At 37.6% G+C, this 27,545-nt stretch overlaps 1 protein-coding gene across 1 annotated transcript in view; it reads right to left on the reverse strand.

Annotated features, from left to right (window-relative positions):
• Positions 1–1,046: 1,046 nt before the first annotated feature.
• Positions 1,047–27,545, reverse strand: part of LOC117314825 (nucleolar complex protein 2 homolog) — a 69,852-nt gene continuing 43,353 nt past the window's right edge. The window contains exons 13-18 of the mRNA XM_033868932.1: positions 5,753–5,866; positions 4,033–4,134; positions 3,582–3,725; positions 2,828–2,941; positions 2,491–2,687; positions 1,047–1,299 (exon numbers count right to left, since the gene is read on the reverse strand). Of these exons, the coding sequence (XP_033724823.1) occupies positions 1,113–1,299; positions 2,491–2,687; positions 2,828–2,941; positions 3,582–3,725; positions 4,033–4,134; positions 5,753–5,866 (858 nt within the window). The 3' untranslated portion in view covers positions 1,047–1,112. The remainder of the gene's footprint in view (positions 1,300–2,490; positions 2,688–2,827; positions 2,942–3,581; positions 3,726–4,032; positions 4,135–5,752; positions 5,867–27,545) is intronic.

Genomic DNA, 27,545 nt, shown 5'->3' on the forward strand with positions numbered 1-27,545 from the left:
GAATGAAGCTCAGTGTTGTATCTCTAAGCCCTTGCACGCCTTTATTTACACGCTTGATAATCTTTATGTAATGCAGAATATCTAACATCATTCAAAACATACTAAAAATACCAAAAACTCAATAGAAGAAATATTAGATGATAAGATCAGATAAAATTTCAAAAAAATGTTATCAATTAAATACATTTAAGTAAAATAAGTTTAGCGAAGCTAACAAATCCTAAAAGGTTAGGGTGTCCCTGTAGGGAGTACATGGTACATCCTGACACAGCCATGACTACCTAGGGACTGGTTGTAAACCTGTACACAGAGTGAGTGGGTGTACCTTAATCCCCCTGTGACCGATATAGACCAGGAGTGGAATATTTGTTAAGTACCCATCCTCAAGTGTTCGTACACAAAACTGGTTTACTTTATCTCAGCTAAAACAGCAATCTATGGCCCCTTTTGTCAACGGCCAATAATAGCTTCCAAATCATCTTCATTCATTTTATTTTACAGATGTACGGATCCGAAGAATTAAATTATAATCTGGGATCATACTCAATGCTACTTACCGAAGAAGAGAACACAAACTGTTGTTGTCACATAGTCAATATGGTTTATTTTATCAGTTTACTTAGTTTATTGTTTGTTGAACAGCAAAGATAATTTTTGAGCAGGTTCTCCTTGTAGTAGCTGGTGGCTACCTCACTGAACAAGAAAAAAAAAAAGACCAAATGCAAAATACCCACAGCAACTGGGGAAGCCTCCACCACAACAGCATAGGCAGATCTGTGATTTCAGCTTCCTCAGAGATCCAAAGCAACCTGAGCACTGACCAAACCACAAGATCAAACCACACCCGTCAAATTTTAATTTGATTTTGTATCGTCTGAAGCTCTATTAACTGAGCTTTCATAGCCCTCAGTCAAGAACTGGTCCCACTTTCATCAATTTCACTTAATATGGAAAGTGCATTAAGTTATTGATGAAACTCGGGCCAGAACACCCCAAAATAAAATAGTCAAAATTCCAAAAGTAGACAAAAAACGAAACTGCATGTGTCATATTTTGTATGATAAAACAGATATTTTAATAATATTCGATGCATTTTAATCATTCAATGCATTTTAATCAGAGTCTGACATTTCAAAGTCCTCCACAACATCATCTACATCTGGGATGTCTTCATCATCATCTGAATTACTAGGATTACTCTCATCATGCTCTTCCTCCTGTTCCTCTTCTTCATCACTGTCTTCATCATCCTCATCTGCAGACTGAGCCAACTGTTCCAATTCATCACTGTCAAAGTCACTATCAAAGAAAAATAAGAACAAATTTATGAAGGGTAGAAACAGAAATGATTTCACTAGCTTTTAGGACATGATGTAATACAAACTATTTCTGTATCCATTGTGTAATGATTTTGTAATAGCTAATCTAGCCGACTTCCAAGTCATAGGTTACAACATGAGCATGTTACAAGCAATTTTGTTTATGTGTTTGTAATTTATATTAGTATAAATGCATGTCCATTCATCTGTACCTCTTTGTGATTGCATTTCCTATATTGCCCCATGTGGGCCGGAATTCGATAATAAAGAATTGTATTCCATTGTATAAAGAGAAATATGATATTAAGAGTAATATTAATAAGAGTAATATTATGAAAGAAATATGAAGTTTATATGTTAATAAGATAAATATAATACTAAGAAAAATATAACGTAATGTTAAGAGGAACATGATATCAAGGGGAGCATGACATTAAGGGGAAAATTATATTACCGGGGAACATGATATTATTGGGAACATGACTTTAAGAGGAAAGTGATATTATGGGGAACATGACATTAAGAGGAAAGTTATATTATGGGGAACATGACATTAAGGGGAAACTGATATTACAGGGGAACATGATATTATGGGGAACATGACATTAAGAGGAAAGTGATATTACAGGGGAACATGATATCATTGGGAACATGACATTAAGGGGAAACTGATATTACAGGGGAACATGCTATTATGGGGAGCATGACATTAAGGGGAAACTGATATTACGGGGGAACATGATATTATGGGGAAAATGATGTTTAGATTATTATGATATTGAAGTATAAAAGGATATATTAAGAGAAGTATACAATTGATTGAAATATGATATCAACGAAAGATGTGTCTAAACTGAGAAGTGATTCTGTATGAAACATTTCTGTATGTAACATTTCTTATAAAGAAATTATAAACAGTCTGCTGATAGAATATCTGTCTTCTGGAACTTGAAAGAAAGATTCTTACAATTTTTTAACATATTCGACCCCCATGACTTTCCCGACCAAATATCAGTATCCACTTGCTTTTTAGAAGTTTAATGTTGACAGATAGAAGGAAAGACAAACCACAGATCCTTCACCATAACATAATCATCTGGAAAACAGCCTTCTTGAGGTTTTATTCTTTGTAAAAGATTGACAAACAGCCGCCTGAAAAATATCTCTTTACCTGTAATCATCGCTATCGGAGCCAGCTTTTTTGGCCTTTGTTGTTCGCTCAGACTTGGGAAGAAATCTCATCTCATCGTCAGATTCATCGCTGTCATTGTCAAAGAGTGCAGCGAAGTCCATTTTGTCCTCCTCTGTGGCCTTCTGTGGACCCTTGGGTCTGACAACCACAGGAAGGCCGTCATCAACATCCAAGATCTGAAATCAATCGTATACATTAGGTATCGCAGACTTTTTCCTATTATCCACTTTGTCTATTGACCTTACATAAGCATTATTTCTGAATTTGACATGACCCATATATCTGAATATAAGGTTTACTATTTCAGACTTTGTACCTGTTCTTTAGCTGAAATCTCATGCTGGAGTTCGCGGTCCCTGAGTTTTCTCCAGGTCTTGTAATATTTCCCCAGTGGAGTTCCAGCCTCTTCACATTTTTTCTCCCATGCTTCCTGTAAAAATACAAAGGATTGGTGTAAGAATCAAATGTTTTTAGTTTTTTTTTTTGGTTATACAAATATGGATATGACTTAGAGGCGAAGGCCTATCACTCTCTGGGGTAACAAAATTATGGTAAGAAGGCAAATTGCAATTACATCTTATGCAGTTCAGTAGAAACAAGAATGCTGGGTAATAGGTACTAAAACAATGCATGTCCCCTATTGGCCCCTGCTAAAAATAGTAACAGTAACCTTGACCTTGACCTAAAAACCCTGAAACTTGAACTTGATATGTAGCTATTCATACTGTAGTTACATACCAACTTTCACCAACATACCTTGAAGCATGGCTGAGAAAAATGTGGAAAACAGACAAACAGACGGACGAACAGACGAACGTGGAGGAAACCTAAAGTTCCCTTGGTTCACCGGTAGGGGACTTATAAGAACAACTACAGTTTCACTACCCTGTAATTAGCCCATGTCTTCTTTGAGTCAGTGATTATGCGTCCTGGGCCCCTATTGCAGGATAAATATGTTTATGAGTGAATCTAATGTAAGCTGAATGCAAATTGATGGAAAGGAAGACACTTTGACTGATTTGTATTTAAATAAATTTCCTTTATCAAAGTGTACATTGAAACACACTTACAATGCTTTTGGTGTCGGCAAGATTTACGTTGAAGCTCTTGCGTCGATTGGTGATGAATTTTGAATTCTCCTCCACCTTATCCACGATCTGGCGTATCTGTTTGCAGTAGTTAGCTATCTTACACTTCTTCAGGAAGTCCTTGAGCTAAAAGATTACATAAAAACATTCTTTCTGAGTTTTGCATTTTTAATAACAAATAGTCAATGCCCTTCACCAGGAAAATTTAATGTACATGTACTTTAACAAAAACCACCATTTTGTTTGTATGTTATGTTCTTAATATTTTTTTCTCGAAATGTTAATATTCGGGGAAATATGAACATAGCCGTGATGATAAGGGCTGACACGTGGAAAACGTGAGTGGAAACAGTAAGGATCATTATTCTGAACTTTGACCTCTAATTTCCATAATATCTGGACGATTCCTATTGATTAATGGTAGGAGATTGACCTGTAAAATGGCGGGTAAGGCAAGCTCCGGGAACCCGACAGAACTCTGGTGGACATGTAGCTGGTCGAGGAGCAACTCATAAAGCTGGTCTATTACTCCGTCCTACAGAAAACAAAACATAATAGTTTGACATCATAGCACATGACATCTGTCCTACAGAAAACAAAAAATTAACAGTGTAATTGACATCACAGAACATGTCATCCGTCCAACAGAAACCAAAACTTTAACGGTGTGAAATTATGTGAAATTATGTGAAATTTATATTACCGGAAATAAACATGAAAATTATCATAAATTTACGCATATAGCGCACAGGTACATTAATTTTTTATGTTTTATTTTCAGGAGAAAAGATTCTGATTTTTTTTTTTTTTTTTTTAAACTTTTTAGCATGGTAGCTGAATACTTCAGCATATAAGGCAGTACAAACCTGTAATTTATCAAAGCTACATTATTGACAGCTTAATTGAAATCCATCAACTGTTAGAACCAATATCTTAATATATTATTATCATTATTATTAATAATATCTCTTAATAAGAAAATTTGAAATTGTTGACTAATATGTGCCATTGACAAAGGTAATGTCTCCGAGTCCGAGGTTTGTAGGAGAGTGTTAGGTAATGTCTCCGAGTCCGAGGTTTGTAGGAGAGTGTTAGGTAATGTCTGCGAGTCCGAGGTTTGTAGGAGAGTGTTAGGTAATGTCTCCGAGTCCGAAGTTTGTAGGAGAGTGTTAGGTAATGTCTGCGAGTCCGAGGTTTGTAGGAGAGTGTTAGGTAATGTCTGCGAGTCCGAGGTTTGTAGGAGAGTGTTAGGTAATGTCTGCGAGTCCGAGGTTTGTAGGAGAGTGTTAGGTAATGTCTCCGAGTCCGAGGTTTGTAGGAGAGTGTTAGGTAATGTCTCCGAGTCCGAAGTTTGTAGGAGAGTGTTAGGTAATGTCTGCGAGTCCGAGGTTTGTAGGAGAGTGTTAGGTAATGTCTGCGAGTCCGAGGTTTGTAGGAGAGTGTTAGGTAATGTCTGCGAGTCCGAGGTTTGTAGGAGAGTGTTAGGTAATGTCTGCGAGTCCGAGGTTTGTAGGAGAGTGTTAGGTAATGTCTGCGAGTCCGAGGTTTGTAGGAGAGTGTTAGGTAATGTCTCCGAGTCCGAGGTTTGTAGGAGAGTGTTAGGTAATGTCTGCGAGTCCGAGGTTTGTAGGAGAGTGTTAGGTAATGTCTGCGAGTCCGAGGTTTGTAGGAGAGTGTAAGGTAATGTCTCCGAGTCCGAGGTTTGTAGGAGAGTGTTAGGTAATGTCTCCGAGTCCGAGGTTTGTAGGAGAGTGTTAGGTAATGTCTCCGAGTCCGAGGTTTGTAGGAGAGTGTTAGGTAATGTCTCCGAGTCCGAGGTTTGTAGGAGAGTGTTAGGTAATGTCTCCGAGTCCGAGGTTTGTAGGAGAGTGTTAGGTAATGTCTGCGAGTCCGAGGTTTGTAGGAGAGTGTTAGGTAATGTCTGCGAGTCCGAGGTTTGTAGGAGAGTGTTAGGTAATGTCTCCGAGTCCGAGGTTTGTAGGAGAGTGTTAGGTAATGTCTCCGAGTCCGAGGTTTGTAGGAGAGTGTTAGGTAATGTCTCCGAGTCCGAGGTTTGTAGGAGAGTGTTAGGTAATGTCTCCGAGTCCGAGGTTTGTAGGAGAGTGTTAGGTAATGTCTCCGAGTCAGAGGTTTGTAGGAGAGTGCTTCTGTACCTTGAAGGACTTTTCCACCAACTGAGACTTCGATAGTTTGAGGATGCATGCAAAGTTAAACGGCTTGAAGCTTGGATTCTTGTGTTGCTTATTGAAGTCAATTTGTTCAAATACCTGCAAAGACAAACAATTTCTGAGCATGAGAAACAATAGCAGATCATCATGGAGGACCAACCAACCGATACAATTATACAACATCTACCTGCGGAAACATCTGAATCAAATGTAGATATCTTTGGCATAAAAATCATTTGCTATCAAACCCCCAAACTCCTATGTGTGTGTGATTGTTTGTATGTATATTATATTAGATATATATATATAGATATACGGGTATAAATCATGTGTATAAACTTCAAAACATTGTTTTGATTTCAAACTACCGGCACACATTTTAAATTGATGTTGTTATATTGTATAAGACAGTTTTATTATTCTTTCTTTAATTATTCTCTACAATGAGCGAATTTAACTTAACTATTGATTATTTTTTTATCATTTTGTATTAAGAGAATCAGAATGAACATGAATTATCAGTTAAAATTAAAGTATTATATATATAAAAGGTTGATTGAAATTATACACAACAACACATAATGACCAGAAATGTATTTTTTAATTTTGTACGTGCAGATGTATTTTGTTTTGTTTATCAAAATGAAAATTGAATAAAAAATCATTCAAAAACTTTAATTCACAACAAGGTATAATATATATAGGTTAGTAGCACTTGTTGAGAAAAAAGACAGTTGTATCGCGAGGTCAAATAGAGGTCATCAAACAATGTTTGTACTGTCATTACGTCAAAGGTTTTAAAGGTCTAGAGAGTACAGCGCCTCTGTATCCCTTACATCAGCACAGCTGCATGTAACTAACAATAACCCAGATAACAGAGGTCATTAGGTTACATCTGATGTTCCAGTAAAGGTCAAGGTCACTCCCAAACTGTATCAGTTGTATAAACACAGGTGGGACTTATAATGTTTACAATTAAAACGAGTATCTCTCCCACATAGGGGAACTTTTCAGTTTGAAATTACAAAAAATGTAGTTTTTTTTTTATATTGGGAAATTATATAAAAAAAACCCCATTATAGAGTGCATACTGACTTGTTCAAACCAAATTCAAAGCCATATCAAGGCCTTAATTAAAGGTCAAAGACCCAAGACTCAAGGCAGAAAGTAAATTCAAGGACTTTTCAAGGTCAAAGAACCAAGACTCAAGGCTGAGAGTAAATTCAAGGACATTTCAAGGTCAAAGACCCAAGACTCAAGGCTGAAAGTAAATACAAGGACTTTTCAAGGTCAAAGGAAAAGACTCAAGGCTGAAATAACTCAAGGACCTTTATCGACATGAGAAATACAGACATTGAATTATACATCAGGTTTACCTACCCTGGTCAAAACTCAACCTGTTTAGGAGTCAAATTGTTGTATGATCTCTAAATTAATGTTTTTAGTTGTAAGAGGTATTTAAGCTCATTTATTTGCTGTAAAAGGTGTCCAAACTTACTTTTAGGGAGTAGGGGATTTCTTAATTCAATTTTTGGTTTTAAAAGTATCTTGATTAATTTTTTTTGGTTGTAAGGAGTCTCTAAATTCAAATTTTGGTTGTAAGAAGTCTCTAAATTCAATTTTCAGGTTTTAAGAGGTCTCTAAATTCACTTTTTTGGGGGTTGTAAAGGGTTTCCCAATTTACTTTATTTGAAAGGGATATTTATTCAGTCTAACATTCAATGTGACATGGATTTGTAGATAACACATCCATATCAGAAACGAGAATGAATACACGTAGCTACACATGGAAAAATACTGTCAAATCAAGTGTTATCATGTCGAGTCTCACTGAGTGCATGTTTAAGTTTATAAACAGGAGTTGTTTGGAAACAACTAAACACATCAATCACACAGTGTACTAAATTGTAAGTGTATTTTGTTAAATTATATGTAATGGAAATAATGGTGTCCTTTTTTATTGTAATTTGTGACAATAGGAATGCCATCCTTGTTTAACTGAAAGTTCAAGAACTTTGAAGAGTGTCCTCGTTTAATTAAAAGTTCAGGCACTTTGAGAGTGATTATGTTTTATTTTAAGTTATGACACTTTGGAGAGCGTCCTGGTTTATATGTAAGACACTTTGAAGAGCGTCTTAGTTTAGATGTAAGACACTTTGAAGAGCGTCTTAGTTTATATGTAAGACAATTTGCAGTGCATCCTTTTTCAAATGTAAGAAATGCTAAAATGTGTACTTGTTTCAGCTGAAGAAATATTTAATGGTGTTCTTGTTGAAGTGTAAGTGTGTTTCAATGTAGATTTTAGAGAAAGTAAAACAACGTGAAGGACATCCATATTTCAGTTTAAGTAGTGTATGTATGGTTATGGCACACCTTAATTTGTTGCGGTAAATCCTTGGTCCTTGCCATCTGTTTATATAATACCTGTGCATACTTTGGTCTAGCTCCATGTAAATATTTAACACTTTTATTCTATTCACAATGGCTAACCTCTACAAACTAGTTTTGGAACAGGCCATGTATTAGACAGAAAGAACCACAACAAAGAGTCCATTTACATTGTGGGGATGTCAGCTTATATTTTACAGTCAGTGGGTCACTGTGACAGCTTGTGCATACTACCGAATACCTTATTAGCATACAGGTAAGTTATAACCTTGTCTGGGCGCTTGCTTGCTTTAACACTGAACTGCTCAACCTCATTCATTCATTCATTCATTCACTCATTCATTTAAATGCTCCACCACTCTGATAGGCTTTTGAATAAATCAGTGAGCTGAATTAAACATGACCCGATGTAAAGGATCCTATTATGACAAACTCAAAAACTCCTTCACAAAAATATAACACATTATGATGTCTTTGTTCTTCACCTTTACTGGCCAGTCTCATGAATACCTGAGGTAAAAACCTGAATAAAACTACCATTTACCTGACAGAGCATGTAGACCTATAGGGTATTACTCAAATAGGTATAATAATGCTGTCCCTTTGAATTAGAAAACCAGAGTAGACATGAAATATGGAAGTATGACGTCAATCAGACAACATGTCAGCACAGGTGTACCTGTTAATTATAATAACAGACTGAATGATGTCCTTTTTAAAGTGTAGATACGACACACTGAAGGGTGTACTTGTTTTAGTGTAGATAAGACACACTGAAGGGCGTCCTTGTTTTAGTGTAGATAAGACACATTGTAGGGCGTCCTTGTTTTAGTGTAGATAAGACACACTGAAGGGCGTCCTTGTTTTAGTGTAGATAAGACACACTGAAGGGCGTACTTGTTTTAGTGTAGATAAGACACACTGAAGGGCGTCCCTTGTTTTAGTGTAGATAAGACACACTGAAGGGCGTCCTTGTTTTAGTGTAGATAAGACACACTGTAGGGCGTACTTGTTTTAGTGTAGATAAGACACACTGTAGGGCGTACTTGTTTTAGTGTAGATAAGACACACTGAAGGGTGTCCTTGTTTTAGTGTAGATAAGACACACTGAAGGGTGTCCTTGTTTTAGTGTAGATAAGACACACTGTAGGGCGTACTTGTTTTAGTGTAGATAAGACACACTGAAGGGTGTCCTTGTTTTAGTGTAGATAAGACACACTGAAGGGTGTCCCTGTTTTAGTGTAGATAAGACACTGAAGGGCGTCCTTGTTTTAGTGTAGATAAGACACACTGAAGGGCGTACTTTTTTTAGTGTAGATAAGACATACTGAAGGGCGTACTTGTTTTAGTGTAGATAAGACACACTGAAGGGCGTACTTGTTTTAGTGTAGATAAGACACACTGAAGGGCGTCCTTGTTTTAGTGTAGATAAGACACATTGAAGGGCATCCTTGTTTTAGTGTAGATAAGACACACTGAAGGGCGTCCTTGTTTTAGTGTAGATAAGACATATTGAAGGGCATCCTTGTTTTAGTGTAGATAAGACACACTGAAGGGCGTCCTTGTTTTAGTGTAGATAAGACACACTGAAGGGCGTCCTTGTTTTAGTGTAGATAAGACACACTGAAGGGCGTACTTGTTTTAGTGTAGATAAGACATATTGAAGGGCGTCCTTGTTTTAGTGTAGATAAGACACACTGAAGGGCGTCCTTGTTTTAGTGTAGATAAGACACACTGAAGGGCGTCCTTGTTTTAGTGTAGATAAGACACACTGAAAGGCGTCCTTGTTTTAGTGTAGATAAGACACACTGAAGGGCGTACTTGTTTTAGTGTAGATAAGACATATTGAAGGGCGTACTTGTTTTAGTGTAGATAAGACACACTGAAGGGTGTACTTGTTTTAGTGTAGATAAGACACACTGAAGGGTGTACTTGTTTTAGTGTAGATAAGACATATTGAAGGGCGTCCTTGTTTTAGTGTAGATAAGACACACTGAAGGGCGTCCTTGTTTTAGTGTAGATAAGACACACTGAAGGGCGTACTTGTTTTAGTGTAGATAAGACATATTGAAGGGCGTACTTGTTTTAGTGTAGATAAGACACACTGAAGGGCGTACTTGTTTTAGTGTAGATAAGACATATTGAAGGGCGTCCTTGTTTTAGTGTAGATAAGACACACTGAAGGGCGTCCTTGGTTTAGTGTAGATAAGACACACTGAAGGGCGTCCTTGTTTTAGTGTAGATAAGACACACTGAAGGGTGTCCTTGTTTTAGTGTAGATAAGACACACTGAAGGGCGTACTTGTTTTAGTGTAGATAAGACACACTGAAGGGCGTACTTGTTTTAGTGTAGATAAGACACACTGAAAGGCGTCCTTGTTTTAGTGTAGATAAGACATACTGAAGGGCGTCCTTGTTTTAGTGTAGATAAGACACACTGAAGGGCGTCCCTGTTTTAGTGTAGATAAGACACACTGAAGGGCGTCCTTGTTTTAGTGTAGATAAGACACATTGAAGGGCGTCCCTGTTTTAGTGTAGATAAGACACACTGAAGGGCGTCCTTGTTTTAGTGTAGATAAGACACACTGAAGGGCGTCCCTGTTTTAGTGTAGATAAGACACACTGAAGGGCGTACTTTTTTTAGTGTAGATAAGACACAATGAAGGGCGTCCTTGTTTTAGTGTAGATAAGACACACTGAAGGGCGTCCCTGTTTTAGTGTAGATAAGACACATTGAAGGGCGTCCCTGTTTTAGTGTAGATAAGACACATTGAAGGGCGTCCCTGTTTTAGTGTAGATAAGACACACTGAAGGGCGTCCTTGTTTTAGTGTAGATAAGACACACTGAAGGGCGTACTTGTTTTAGTGTAGATAAGACACTGAAGGGCGTCCTTGTTTTAGTGTAGATAAGACACACTGAAGGGCGTACTTTTTTTAGTGTAGATAAGACATACTGAAGGGCGTACTTGTTTTAGTGTAGATAAGACACACTGAAGGGCGTACTTGTTTTAGTGTAGATAAGACACACTGAAGGGCGTCCTTGTTTTAGTGTAGATAAGACACATTGAAGGGCATCCTTGTTTTAGTGTAGATAAGACACACTGAAGGGCGTCCTTGTTTTAGTGTAGATAAGACATATTGAAGGGCATCCTTGTTTTAGTGTAGATAAGACACACTGAAGGGCGTCCTTGTTTTAGTGTAGATAAGACACACTGAAGGGCGTCCTTGTTTTAGTGTAGATAAGACACACTGAAGGGCGTACTTGTTTTAGTGTAGATAAGACATATTGAAGGGCGTCCTTGTTTTAGTGTAGATAAGACACACTGTAGGGCGTCCTTGTTTTAGTGTAGATAAGACACACTGAAGGGCGTCCTTGTTTTAGTGTAGATAAGACACACTGAAAGGCGTCCTTGTTTTAGTGTAGATAAGACACACTGAAGGGCGTACTTGTTTTAGTGTAGATAAGACATATTGAAGGGCGTACTTGTTTTAGTGTAGATAAGACACACTGAAGGGTGTACTTGTTTTAGTGTAGATAAGACACACTGAAGGGTGTACTTGTTTTAGTGTAGATAAGACATATTGAAGGGCGTCCTTGTTTTAGTGTAGATAAGACACACTGAAGGGCGTCCTTGTTTTAGTGTAGATAAGACACACTGAAGGGCGTACTTGTTTTAGTGTAGATAAGACATATTGAAGGGCGTACTTGTTTTAGTGTAGATAAGACACACTGAAGGGTGTACTTGTTTTAGTGTAGATAAGACATATTGAAGGGCGTCCTTGTTTTAGTGTAGATAAGACACACTGAAGGGCGTCCTTGGTTTAGTGTAGATAAGACACACTGAAGGGCGTCCTTGTTTTAGTGTAGATAAGACACACTGAAGGGCGTACTTGTTTTAGTGTAGATAAGACACACTGAAGGGCGTACTTGTTTTAGTGTAGATAAGACACACTGAAAGGCGTCCTTGTTTTAGTGTAGATAAGACATACTGAAGGGCGTCCTTGTTTTAGTGTAGATAAGACACACTGAAGGGCGTCCCTGTTTTAGTGTAGATAAGACACACTGAAGGGCGTCCTTGTTTTAGTGTAGATAAGACACATTGAAGGGCGTCCCTGTTTTAGTGTAGATAAGACACACTGAAGGGCGTCCTTGTTTTAGTGTAGATAAGACACACTGAAGGGCGTCCCTGTTTTAGTGTAGATAAGACACACTGAAGGGCGTACTTGTTTTAGTGTAGATAAGACACAATGAAGGGCGTCCTTGTTTTAGTGTAGATAAGACACACTGAAGGGCGTCCCTGTTTTAGTGTAGATAAGACACATTGAAGGGCGTCCCTGTTTTAGTGTAGATAAGACACATTGAAGGGCGTCCCTGTTTTAGTGTAGATAAGACACACTGAAGGGCGTCCTTGTTTTAGTGTAGATAAGACACACTGAAGGGCGTACTTGTTTTAGTGTAGATAAGACACATTGTAGGGCGTCCTTGTTTTAGTGTAGATAAGACACACTGTAGGGCGTCCTTGTTTTAGTGTAGATAAGACACACTGAAGGGCGTCCTTGTTTTAGTGTAGATAAGACACACTGTAGGGCGTCCTTGTTTTAGTGTAGATAAGACACACTGAAGGGCGTCCTTGTTTTAGTGTAGATAAGACACACTGAAGGGCGTCCTTGTTTTAGTGTAGATAAGACACACTGAAGGGCGTCCTTGTTTTAGTGTAGATAAGACACACTGAAGGGCGTACTTGTTTTAGTGTGGATAAGACACACTGAAGGGCGTCCTTGTTTTAGTGTAGATAAGACATATTGAAGGGCATCTCTGTTTTAGTGTAAGACTCACTGCAAGGTGTTGTAGAATTCAAACTTTTAACTATTGTGTACTTGACAACATACTCAGAAGGACCTTTAATTTAAGCCCTGGATACCAGCCAATACTCAAATAAACTGAAGAAGAAATTCAACAGACTTTTGAATGGACTTCTGTTGTAAGGATGTGTCTGACGTAGATTCTACGTTTATTTGCTCATTTTACAAAGCCCTTTTACTAACATACCTATTTAATACTACTAGAGAGTACTTTTATATATTTAATCATTTGAACAGCGGATGTCATGAGTGACCTTTCAGAATGCCCACGATTTTCCCAGACACGATTTCCTCTCAGGCACATTTGTAATCCTGTGTATAAATAAAGTTCTCCCAACCGAAAAAATTGTGGTAATTTAAAACTAATTATATTTATATATATATATATTATTAGTAGTAAAGTAGTCACGTCTCCCACCAATGGTTCTATAAATAACCAGAGATCCAATCCTGAAATGTCGGCAATGTTAAAAATGTGTAACAGTTAGTATAATTAGCGTTGTTGGGTAAATATTTGTATTTTCTAAGGTCAGGGGAGCAGACCTTTACACTAAGTCCTCACACAAACACCACTTCAATACCAGGAACGTATTTACAATTTTACCTTTTGACACAGCACTGTAATAATGTTGTTTTTAGTGTTTCATACTTCATACAAAAGTGAAAAAAAGATGAACCTTTGAAAATAAAATTATTTAAATTTTAAATCTGTTTTGTTTTATACATCAGGTAAAGTCATAAAAAATTGAACTCTTGGTACAGTTAATTTGAACAAGTACTGATTTATCTACAAATAAGCCACTGCCCACAAATAAGCCCTCTTCTTCATTTTTGCATAACCATCAATTTCAAAATTCTCATAGTAAGCTAAACTTTGTTCACAAATAAGCCCATCCAAACCTTTATACATTTTTTTTTCATTTGGAAAGGGAGCTAATTTTAAAGTAAATGTGTTAAGATATTCTTCATAAAACTTTCATTAAAAAGAAGTCCTTAGTTACAGTACTTTTATCACTCTGAACAATTCCCTTTTTTCATTGTAATATTCCATAACCCTACTTGTGGTTTAATTTGAGTCTTCTGGTTGTCCTATATGATCTATAGGCCCTTAGCATCAGTGACAAATCCTAGAAGGACAAATTTCATCTGTAGGATGTCTCTAATGCTACTGACGAGTCCTAGAAGGACGAAATTCAGCTATATGATGTCCCTAATGTTACTGACAAGTTCTAGAAGGACTAAACACTGTATGATGTCCCTAATGCTACTGCCGAGTCCTAGAAGGACGAAATTCAGCTGTATGATGTCCCTAATGCTACTGACGAGTCCTAGGACAAAACACTGTATGATGTCCCTAATGCTACTGACGAGTCCTAGAAGGACAAAATTCAGCTGTATGATGTCCCTAATGCTACTGACAAATCCTAGAAGGACAAAATTCAGCTGTATGATGTCCCTAATGCTACTGCCGAGCCTAGAGGACAAAATTTGTCAGGTATAGTATCTACTGACAAGCCCTGAAGACAAATTCAGCTGTATGATGTCACTAACTAAACAAATTCACTGAGTCCAATCACTGCAGTCCTAGAAGGACAAAACACTGTATGATGTCCCTAATGCTACTGACAAGCCCTAGAAGGACAAATTCATCTGTAGGATATCTCTAATGCTACTGACGAGTCCTAGAAGGACGAAATTCAGCTGTATGATGTCTCTAATGCTACTGACGAAGTCCTAGAAGGACAAAATTCAGCTGTATGATGTCCTTATGCTACTGACGAGTCCTAGAAGGACAAAATTCAGCTGTATGATGTCCATATCATCACTGACGAGTCAGAGAAGGAGTAAATAGCTGTATGGTCATTTTGGCCATATTATATTTAACTATCAATTTGTATAGAACAGTGCTTAATATCTTGTGTGTTTTTTGTACTTTTCTTTGAGTCATAACTAAAACATGTTCTGGAATCTCTTCTGTCCTACAAGTAGAGCGATCCTTATACTTTCAGTCATGGCCAATGATTATTCCTAAAATTAATTGAATGTGACGACATTTATGGCTGGTCGTTATATTTGTGAGTGGGAGTAGGAATGTGTTGATGGGATTAGAGAGTAGTCCTATTTGTAGTTGGACTCGTGATAAAACACTCTATTGACCACGTTAAAAGCCACAATGGCGGGCTATCAATAAATACCTACGTAAATTACAAATGACATCCACAAGGTCGCATGGACTTAAAGAATCAATTTCACATACACAGCTTCCTGACATGTTTGGTAGAATCTATGTCTGAAAATTCTGCAATGCTTTCCTACAAGAAAATAAGTTGAAACTGAAGTCTGCCTCTGTACGGAATGGCAACTCCTTCAAAAGGAACAACATTTTGTGTGTCAATTCTTTTTTAAGTTACTGGTATAAGAAGCATGCCTGATTGTTACTTTTTTTTCTGATCAAGATTTAAAGTGTTAGAATCTACACAATACTATCTTAATAATCTTCACTACTTCCATCTCTCTGATGATGGTTTGAAAAAAAAGTTTTGAGTATCATTTAAAAGTTTTGTTTAATGTTTTTAGTCAATGGAAATAAAAATTCATTTGACTGACACTAGTAACAGACTGATATGATTTAGAGGATTACAACCAGGGCCCAGTTGTTCAAAAGGTGATTAGCTTCATCAATTAATTAGTGAAAATCTCATTTCTCATTTACTTCAAAATCTAGGTGTGGGTGGGTGTATTCCTTAAAACAGGCAGGTAGAAAGGGAAACAGGCAGGTAGTCAGAGAAACAGGCAGGTAGCTAGGGAAACAGGCAGGTAGCTAGGGAAACAGGCAGGTAGCTAGAGAAACAGGCAGGTAGCTAGGGAAACAGGCAGGTAGTCAGAGAAACAGGCAGGTAGTCAGGGAAACAGGCAGGTAGCTAGAGAAACAGGCAGGTAGCTAGGGAAACAAGTAGGTAGCTAGGGAAACAGGCATGTAGCTAGAGAAACAGGCAGGTAGCTAGGGAAACGGGCAGGTAGCTAGAGAAACAGGCAGGTAGCTAGGGAAACAGGCAGGTATTCAGAGAAACAGGCAGGTAGTCAGGGAAACAGGCAGGTAGCTAGAGAAACAGGCAGGTAGCTAGAGAAACAGGCAGGTAGCTAGAGAAACAGGCAAGTAGCTAGGGAAACAGGCAGGTAGTCAGAGAAACAGGCAGGTAGCTAGAGAAACAGGCAGGTAGCTAGGGAAACAGGCAGATAGATAGAGAAACAGGCAGGTAGTCAGGGAAACAGGCAGGTAGTCAGGGAAACAGGCAGGTAGCTAGAGAAACAGGCAGGTAGCTAGGGAAACAGGCAGGTATCTAGAGAAACAGGCAGATAGCTAGAGACTGACAAGTGCTACAGTTTCATTAAATTTTGTCAAGTTAGTTTTACCAGAAATGATTTTATCATGATTTTGAAATCTTTAACTTTTTGAACAACTGAGCCCTGAAGATAAATGGTGATACACTCAAAATCTCTTGTCCTAGTTCTCATCATTACTTCCACCTATCTGTCTATAATAAAGGAATCAGACATCTTGATGTTCACATGCTTGTATGCACATGTCCCACTTTACTGTTTGAAAACACTCCTTTGAGATCACGGTCCGAATCCCCCCATCTATATATGGGTCAGCAGACATTTTGAAAGTACAAAGCGTTTCCGCATTTCAGGAATGTCTTTGTTGGGTAATTAAAGGGCAGATAACCCACTGACCCATATACCAATTCAGGCTCCTCCTATACCTTTTTAAGTATCAGTCAGTTGTGAGAAACTTGAAATTTTTTGGTACACATAGTACAGCTTTTAAACATATATCTTAGTGGTATTTGTTTAGATAAAAAAAACCCCCAAAAACTAGATAATGTAAATATTTAAACAGAGATATATGTGAATGAAGCTACGGAGACTTTGTCTGGATTAGAGATGAGAACATGTCCCCCATTCTTGTGTGAATGTTATCAATGATTTAACCAGTGGAGAAAAACAGTAGGCTATTGTGTGTCAGAATCAAAACCGTCTATGAGAAAAATACTAAAAGACGTCATTGCTAAACCATCGCTAACTGTTGTAAGACATAGTTAATTGTAGTCCAAGGAAGGGATATATGCAATGAAATTGAAGTACAATAGTGATTTTAAAGAAAATATTCATAATGAATGGAATTTAACAGTACATGTAAAAAAACCCACAAAAAACACATAAAGTGATGGACATTCTAGAAAGAGGTGATTGGCATTATATAGAGGTGATGGGACATTATAGAGAGGTGATGGGACATTATAGAGAGGTGATGGACATTATAGAGAGGTGATGGGACCTTATAGAGGTGATGGGACATTATAGAGGTGATGGGCATTATAGAGAGGTGATGGGACATTATAGAGAGGTGATGGACATTATAGAGGTGATGGGACATTATAGAGGTGATGGGACATTATAGAGGTGATGGGACCTTATAGAGAGGTGATGGACATTATAGAGAGGTGATGGGACATTATAGAGAGGTGATGGGACATTATAGAGAAGTGATGGGACATAATAGAGAAGTGATGGACATTATAGAGAAGTGATGGACATTATAGAGAAGTGATGGACATTATAGAGAGGTGACGGACATTATAGAGAGGTGACAGACATTATAGAGAGGTGGACATTATAGAGAGATGATGGACATTATAGAGAGGTGATGGACATTATAGAGAGGTGATGGACATTATAGAGAGGTGATGGACATTATAGAGAGGTGATGGGACATTATAGAGAAGTGATGGGACTTCATAGAGAGGTGTTGGACATTATAGAGAAGTGACGGACATTATAGAGAGGTGATGACATTATAGAGGTGACGGACATTATAGAGATGTGATGGGACCTTATAGAGAGGTGATGGGACTTCATAGAGAGGTGTTGGACATTATAGAGAAGTGACGGACATTATAGAGAGGTGATGACATTATAGAGGTGACGGACATTATAGAGAGGTGATGGGACATTATAGAGAGGTGATGGGACTTCATAGAGAGGTGATGTACATTATAGAGATGTGATTGACATTATAGAGAGGTGATGGGACATTATAGAGGTGATGGACATTATAGAGAGGTGATGGGACATTATAGAGAGGTGATGGGACATAATAGAGAGGTGATGACATTATAGAGAAGTGACGGACATTATAGAGAGGTGATGACATTATAGAGGTGACGGACATTATAGAGATGTGATGGGACCTTATAGAGAGGTGATGGGACATTATAGAGAGGTGATGGGACATTATAGAGAGGTGATGGGACATTATAGAGAAGTGATGGACATTATAGAGAGGTGATGGACATTATAGAGAAGTGACAGACATTATAGAGAGGTGATGGACATTATAGAGAAGTGACAGACAGTATAGAGAGGTGATGGACATTATAGAGAGGTGATGGACATTATAGAGAGGTGATGGACATTATAGAGAGGTGATGGACATTATAGAGAAGTGACAGACATTATAGAGAAGTGATGGACATTATAGAGAGGTGATGGACATTATAGAGAGGTGATGGACATTATAGAGAGGTGATGGACATTATAGAGAGGTGATGGGACATTATAGAGAAGTGATGGACATTATAGAGAGGTGATGGGACATTATAGAGAAGTGATGGACATTATAGAGAGGTGATGGACATTATAGAGAAGTGACAGACATTATAGAGAGGTGATGGACATTATAGAGAGGTGATGGACATTATAGAGAGGTGATGGGACATTATAGAGAAGTGACAGACATTATAGAGAAGTGACAGACATTATAGAGAGGTGATGGACATTATAGAGAGGTGATGGACATTATAGAGAGGTGATGGACATTATAGAGAGGTGATGGGACATTATAGAGGTGATGGGACATTATAGAGAGGTGATGGGACATTATAGAGAGGTGATGGGACATTATAGAGAGGTGATGGACATTATAGAGAGGTGATGGGACATTATAGAGAAGTGATGGGACATTATAGAGAGGTGATGGACATTATAGAGAAGTGATGGGACATTATAGAGAGGTGATGGACATTATAGAGAAGTGACGGACATTATAGAGAGGTGATGGACATTATAGAGAGGTGATGGGACATTATAGAGAGGTGATGGACATTATAGAGAGGTGATGGACATTATAGAGAGGTGATGGGCATTATAGAGAGGTGATGGGACATTATAGAGAAGTGATGGGACATTATAGAGAGGTGATGGACATTATAGAGAAGTGACGGACATTATAGAGAGGTGATGGACATTATAGAGAGGTGATGGGACATTATAGAGGTGATGGACATTATAGAGAAGTGATGGGACATTATAGAGAGGTGATGGGACATTATAGAGAAGTGACGGACATTATAGAGAGGTGATGGACATTATAGAGAGGTGATGGACATTATAGAGAGGTGATGGGACATTATAGAGAGGTGATGGGACATTATAGAGAGGTGATGGACATTATAGAGAGGTGATGGGCATTATAGAGAGGTGATGGGACATTATAGAGAAGTGATGGACATTATAGAGAGGTGATGGACATTATAGAGAAGTGATGGACATTATAGAGAGGTGATGGACATTATAGAGAAGTGATGGACATTATAGAGAGGTGATGGACATTATAGAGGTGATGGACATAATAGAGAGGTGATGGACCTGATAGAGATGTGATGGGACCTTATAGAGAAGTGATGGACATTATAGATGATCGTTGAGAGTATTGTTTACAGCAGTTTGTTTACAAATTGTCTTTGATCTTCTGATATACACCTGTGTCAGTAAGTATTGAAGTGACACTGTTAACAGTGAGGAGATATGCTATCAGTATCTAGATAGGAACCTCTGATCACCTGATGACATCAAATACTCACCTAATCTACACCAAAGGTAGCTTATCTGACCTTTGTGACCTTCATATCAGCCTCCACAACATCAAACAGTCAAATGTACAGAGCTACCAAATAACTGTCTAACCTTGGGAGACTACTGCAACTAAGCCCTCTAGGGTATTTTCTTCAATAAAGTTCCCTGCTTCAAAGCCTTCAAAGGGGAAATCCTTCAATAAAAGCTTTAAAAGGATTCCTTAACTCCACATTCTTTGCTCCCTGAGTGAGTCTACCAAATAATCCCCCACAAAAATTATGATATTTACAGTAGCTACAGAGTGGTTTCTCAGTGGCTCTGTGGAATGATCTCCGACTAAAATAACATGTTTCACAGATACAAGTATCCCAAAGATTGACACTGTCCAACTATCAGTGATTCAAATAGTCTCCCTAAAAAAATAAATATTTACTGCATAATACAAGTACATGTACAAGTACACTGTCAAACTCTCAGTAATTAAAATAATTTCCAACAAAAATGATAATATTTACAGTAAAATACAAGTCTCCCAAAGACTGACATTTGCAGACTCTCAGTGACTCTGTCAAATAATCTCCCACAATAATAATGTGATTTACAGTGTAATACAGAGACATTGCCAGACTAACCAACAGTGACTTCAGGTATATATCTATACATTCTTAAACTAGATCTTCATTATCATTATACATCAAGAGTCTTGAAGAGAAGAAAGGAACTTTAAGAGAAATCCTTCTATTATACACTTAAAACTGTTAAGCATATGTGAGAAATTCTGTTAACAACAGAACATCTGTAGAGAGGAGTCCTGGGTAAGAAAGTCTGTATCAGCTCTCTGAGGTTGGAATACATCGCATGTCTTTGGCACAGAGAGATGTACATCTTGTTCTTAATCATCCAGAAATACACACTGTCTTAGCTAGCTGTGCTATACGTGTCACATGTCTACAAGGTCGTCTATATGCATGGTATTACTTGGAGAATTGTCCTTGGCTGATGGATATGGATATCAGAGATCTATACTGACCCTGGCCTAGAAGTAAGAGTACAGGTCTCCCCTGTAACCCTAACAGTTAGAGTGGAGATCTCCCTGTGACCCTGACCTTGAGGTAACCCTAACAGTTAGAGTGGAGATCTCCCTGTGACCCTGACCTTGAGGTTACCCTAACAGTTAGAGTGGAGATCTCCCTGTGACCCTGACCTTGAGGTAACCCTTACAGTAAGAGTGGAGATTTCCCTGTGACCCTGACCTTGAGGTTACCCTAACAGTTAGAGTGGAGATCTCCCTGTGTCCCTGACCTTGAGGAAACCCTAACAGTAAGAGTGGAAATCTCCCTGTGACCCTGACCTTGAGGAAACCCTAACAGTAAGAGTGGAAATCTCCCTGTGACCCTGACCTTGAGGTAACCCTAACAGTAAGAGTAGAAATCTCCCCGTGTCCCCGGTTTTCCAGGTAATGCTATCAGTACAATACAACATGAGATATGACCTTTGTGGTTTAATCCACATGTTTAGTAGAATATTGGAAATATAGGAAAGAAGACACTTCTAGTTTAAAATCAGTTTCATAGGCAGAAAAAACAGAACCTGTGAATTTGTTTCTATAGAGACAGGACCGCCAGGTATTTGTTACCACAGACGTCATCCAGCCTTGTACCATATGGCCGCTTTTGTGAACAAATAGCTTAATGACGTAGGTGGAGATATGGATTCACTACGGAGATAAATACTACGTAAATATTGACATTTTTTTTACATCAAGGTATACGTGTATCTATCGGAGCATACCTCATCAGATAATGATGATTACAGCTCGGTTACAAACATTCAAACTTAGAAAATATCGAAACACCTTTTTATTTATTTTTAGAAATTGCCATATTTTTACAAAACAATTTGTTATTGACAAACAGATGGAAAATGTTATAAACTGACAATATTGAGAAATACGTTTATTAGGAAACTTATAATACTATATTACTCAAACATATTGCATTTTGATAGAAAATTGCTTGCATATGAAAATATTTGTATTTATGAATTCAGAAAACACCACTATAAGCTACAGTGTCATTACATGAGGTAAATAAACCTACAAGCTGTTGTCGGTTGACAGCCTATCTCTCCAACAGTAGTGGGTGTAATATCTCACGGAACAGCTGCAGCGCTCTAAAGGTCACAGTGACGGTGTGTGAATAAAGAACTTTTATTTTTCTAACCAGTGTATGCTTGTTTTAAAGTTAAATCATCATATTTAATTTAATTTTACCAGCTAATTCATTATTAAGGTAGTAATTTGATGGTTATAAACTTATAAACAAATCTACTAATTAAAGATAGGATGACATGTTATCACATGGGATACTGTAAACGGTGCAAGCCAATCTTCCTCAGCTCAAGTGACTTACACATTTGGAATCCCTCCTAAACTAAAATTATTTCACACACAATTTGTCTGATCTATCGTATTCATCAGACAATAAGGCCATGTCTGGTAATAAGCCATTTCCCCTTTTACCATATTTATGAGACAATAAGCCAATGCCTGTTAATAAGCCATTTCCCTATTTACTGTATTTATCAGACAATAAGCCAATGCCTGTTAATAAGCCATTTCCCTATTTACTGTATTTATCAGACAATAAGCCCATGCCTGGTAATAAGCCATTTCCCTATTTACTGTATTTATCAGACAATAAGCCCATGCCTGGTAATAAGCCATTTCCCTTTTTACCAAATTTATCAGCCAATAAGCCATGTCTGGTATAAACCCATCCATGTCTATTGCAGCTCCATATAAATGCAACCAAATACAATAAACGGTGTCTTTCAATCAGCTCATCCTCAACTTTGAGTCAAGTTTTAAAAGGTGATATTCACACCTGGTATATGTACAGTTTACAGGTGTTAAAAGTTTATCAGGTGTGTGCAATATACACAAGAATTAACAATGCCAATACATGTCAGGACCCTAATGTACCCAAAATCAATTTAATCCATGCGATTTTTAAGATCCTGGGCTACCAGGATACAATTAATTTCACTTTAATCCAGACAGATTATATTTTCAAACAGTTTGAAGTAAGCTCAATGTGCACTGGTCAACCTTGTAAGTGGTGGTCTGGGGCTACAGATCATTAATCTTTACATTTAAATCAACAACCAATGAAATCTTCATTAATATTCAGGGATTTGACATTCAATGAAGCCGATTTCTATTTTCGGATATTTAGGGAAAGATTTAGACAAACTAACAATGAAATGTAGATAAACCTGGATTTTATCTAACTATATTGACTTCAATGAATATAAACGCCAGGAGGATATCAGCAGTGGGCTTACTAAATATGGCATTAGTTGTCAAGGTCACGACCTCTGACCCCACTCAGACAGAATGTGCACTTACAAGGTCTGGTGAGGAGATAAATTTATTGATCTGAATAACACTAAAATATTGTATAACCTTTTTCTAAATGGAATTATACTAGATTGCTAGCTACCACATTTCAGCTCAGATACAGCTTTTCGTTTTATGAAATACTGGTAAATGTGTTTGTGAAACATATTAACAAGGACATATTATTAAGGAGAATCAAACTTAACACTAAAAGCATTCTGTGCCCTTTGGTTGGTGATGTAAAACTCCTAATTTATACCATAATAAATGAGTTTTGGAAATTGCTGAATCTGATGGCGGATATGCTATACTAATCAAAATATCTAACAGTCTCCTTTTAAATGTCACATTTACATATAAACATGTTTTTGGTGTTAATGAAAATTCCTGTCATACTTGAGACAGGAGCAGACTGTACAGCACACCTTGGAAATTTACATAATCCGACAGATTATGTATACACAAATGTTTACTTACGATATGGACACGACTTATGTGCACTTTTTTCTCAGATCTTTTTTCTGTTTTATATGTGGTGACTTTAATGGGTTTTTGATTTAAACATATTTTATTTGTAATTTACAATTTGTTACAAAGGGATTGGGCACAAGTTTTCCAACTTATATTAAGCCCTCTCCCGATACAATTTTACATTGAGAGAAAATTCACATGATGGCAGTTTTATTTACATATTTACAATCTAATTTTATAAGAAATAGAGAGAAAGAGAGAGAGAGAGACAGAAGGAGAGGGAGACGGAGACGGAGAGAGTGACGGAGAGAAAGGGGAAGAGAGGGGGAGTTGGAGGGGGGAAAGAAGAGAGAGACAGAAAGAGATTTTATAAGATATTGATACAAATAATCTTATATATATGGGATATACATGTATATCTAAATACTTCAAAAAGACAAATAGTTTTGTGGTAGACCTAAGCGGACTCGGGCAACAATCATGGGTTAATGTTATATACAGTAAGAAATGGTGTTTATGAGAAGTCAGTGTTTATGTATGCGTATTATTTACTAATTATTCATACATACAATCGTAATTTAAAATGTTTTTAAACCTTTTTTCTGAATTTTCAATTAAATCTGTATTTCACACTAACAGGATACTATGCAAGAATACTCATTAATTTTTTTTTTTGTCATTTTCATTTCTGATATAAACATGATTTGTGACAACTGATTTTCATTACTGATATAAACATGATTTGTGGCAGTTGATTTTCATTTCCGATATAAACAATTTGTGACATTTGATTTTCATTTCTGATATAAACATGATTTATGACATTTGATTTTCATTTCCGATATAAACATTATTTGTGGCAGTTGATTTTCATTTCCGATATAAACATGATTTGTGACATTTTCATTTCATGACATAGTCAGATTAATTTGTAATGTTTAAATCTAAATCTATATTACTGGTTTTAAAAATTAATTGTTTGAGGTACGATTCAATCCATAAATTGACTAAATTAATCAAAATTTGAAAAAAATATAATTATTATATATATATATATATAAGTTTCAACAAACTTTGACCATTAAACTTCATGATGACTCCCTGTCGGCCATCTTGGTTTCCAGACAGTTCCGAAAAGTTATATATCATTATGCATAATAACATATGGAACCATGGGGAACTAACATATGTAGTTGGAGAAAGATCCCTCAAAAATATTCTGAAAAAACATTAACAAACTTAACTATTACTCTTTAAAATAACAGTTAAAAAAACATCACATGTACAATAAAGTCTAAACAAACCAGAAACCATTCTTTTACATAACAAGGGCCCAATGGGCCCAAATCGCTCACCTGTAATGCAGTGATCTTTTCATATATGGATCCTGCAGTTATTTGAAAGCATGCTACAGGACCAATATAATGTCTCTCTGCACTTTGGCTTTTCACTAAAAGTCATTTAAAGATTTAAGCATACTTGATCGACGTGACCTTGAATGTGAGTCAAGGTCATTCATTTGAACAAACTTGGTAGCCCTTTACCGCAGCATGCTACAGTCCCAATATCAACTCCCTGGGACTCTTGGTTATTGAGAAGAAGTCGTTTAAAGATTTTAGCCTTTTGACCCCTGTGACCTTGAATGAAAGTCAAGGTCATTCATTTGAACAAACTTGGTAGCCCTTCACCCCAGCATGCTACAGGCCAAATATTAGGTCTCTGGGACTGTTGGTTATCGAGAAGAAGTCGTTTAAAGATTTGAGCCTTTTTGGCCCCTGTGACCTTGAATGAAGGTCAAGGTCATTCATTTGAACAAACTTGGTAGCCCTTCACTCCAGCATGCTACAGACCCAATATCAACTCCCTGGGACTCTTGGTTATTGAGAAGAAGTTGTTTAAAGATTTTAGCCTTTTTGACCCCTGTGACCTTGAATGAAGGTCAAGGTCATTCATTTGAACAAACTTGGTAGCCCTTTACCCCAGCATGCTACAGACCCAATATCAACTCCCTGAGACTCTTGGTTATTGAGAAGAAGTCGTTTAAAGATTTTAGCCTTTTTGACTCCTGTGACCTTGAATGAAAGTCAAGGTCATTCATTTGAACAAACTTGGTAGCCCTTCACCCCAGCATGCTACAGGCCAAATATTAGGTCTCTGGGACTCTTGGTTATTGAGAAGAAGTCGTTTAAAGATTTTAGCCTTTTTGACTCCTGTGACCTTGAATGAAAGTCAAGGTCATTCATTTGAACAAACTTGGTAGCCCTTTACCCCAGCATGCTACAGGCCAAATATTAGGTCTCTGGGACTGTTGGTTATCGAGAAGAAGTCGTTTAAAGATTTTAGCCTTTTTGGCCCCTGTGACCTTGAATGAAGGTCAAGGCCATTCATTTGAACAAACTAGGTAGCCCTTCACCCCAGCATGCTACAGACCCAATATCAACTCCCTGGGACTCTTGGTTATTGAGAAGAAGTCGTTTAAAGATTTTAGCCTTTTTGATCCCTGTGACCTTGAATGAAAGTCAAGGTCATTCATTTGAACAAACTTGGTAGCCCTTCACCTGAGCATGCTACAGACCCAATACCAACTCCCTGGGACTCTTGGTTATTGAGAAGAAGTCGTTTAAAGATTTTAGCCTTTTTGACTCCTGTGACCTTGAATGAAGGTCAAGGTCATTCATTTGAACAAACTTGGTAGCCCTTCACCCCAGCATGCTACAGACCCAATATCAAGTCCCTGGGACTCTTGGTTATTGAGAAGAAGTCGTTTAAAGATTTTAGCCTTTTTGACTCCTGTGACCTTGAATGAAAGTCAAGGTCATTCATTTGAACAAACTTGGTAGCCCTTCACCCCAGCATGCTACAGGCCAAATATTAGGTCTCTGGGACTCTTGGTTATTGAGAAGAAGTCGTTTAAAGATTTTAGCCTTTTTGACTCCTGTGACCTTGAATGAAAGTCAAGGTCATTCATTTGAACAAACTTGGTAGCCCTTTACCCCAGCATGCTACAGGCCAAATATTAGGTCTCTGGGACTGTTGGTTATCGAGAAGAAGTCGTTTAAAGATTTTAGCCTTTTTGGCCCCTGTGACCTTGAATGAAGGTCAAGGCCATTCATTTGAACAAACTAGGTAGCCCTTCACCCCAGCATGCTACAGACCCAATATCAACTCCCTGGGACTCTTGGTTATTGAGAAGAAGTCGTTTAAAGATTTTAGCCTTTTTGATCCCTGTGACCTTGAATGAAAGTCAAGGTCATTCATTTGAACAAACTTGGTAGCCCTTCACCTGAGCATGCTACAGACCCAATACCAACTCCCTGGGACTCTTGGTTATTGAGAAGAAGTCGTTTAAAGATTTTAGCCTTTTTGACTCCTGTGACCTTGAATGAAGGTCAAGGTCATTCATTTGAACAAACTTGGTAGCCCTTCACCCCAGCATGCTACAGACCCAATATCAAGTCCCTGGGACTCTTGGTTATTGAGAAGAAGTCGTTTAAAGATTTTAGCCTTTTTGACTCCTGTGACCTTGAATGAAAGTCAAGGTCATTCATTTGAACAAACTTGGTAGCCCTTCACCCCAGCATGCTACAGACCCAATATCAAGTCCCTGGGTCTTTTGGCTATTTAGAAGAAGTCGTCTAATTTTTTTTTAGCATATTTGACTCCTGTGACCTTGAATGAAAGTCAAGGTCATTCATTTGAACAAACTTGGTAGCCCTTTACCCCAGCATGCTACAGACC

Source organism: Pecten maximus, chromosome 16, assembly GCF_902652985.1.
Source record: "Pecten maximus chromosome 16, xPecMax1.1, whole genome shotgun sequence".
Taxonomy (NCBI): domain Eukaryota; kingdom Metazoa; phylum Mollusca; class Bivalvia; order Pectinida; family Pectinidae; genus Pecten; species Pecten maximus.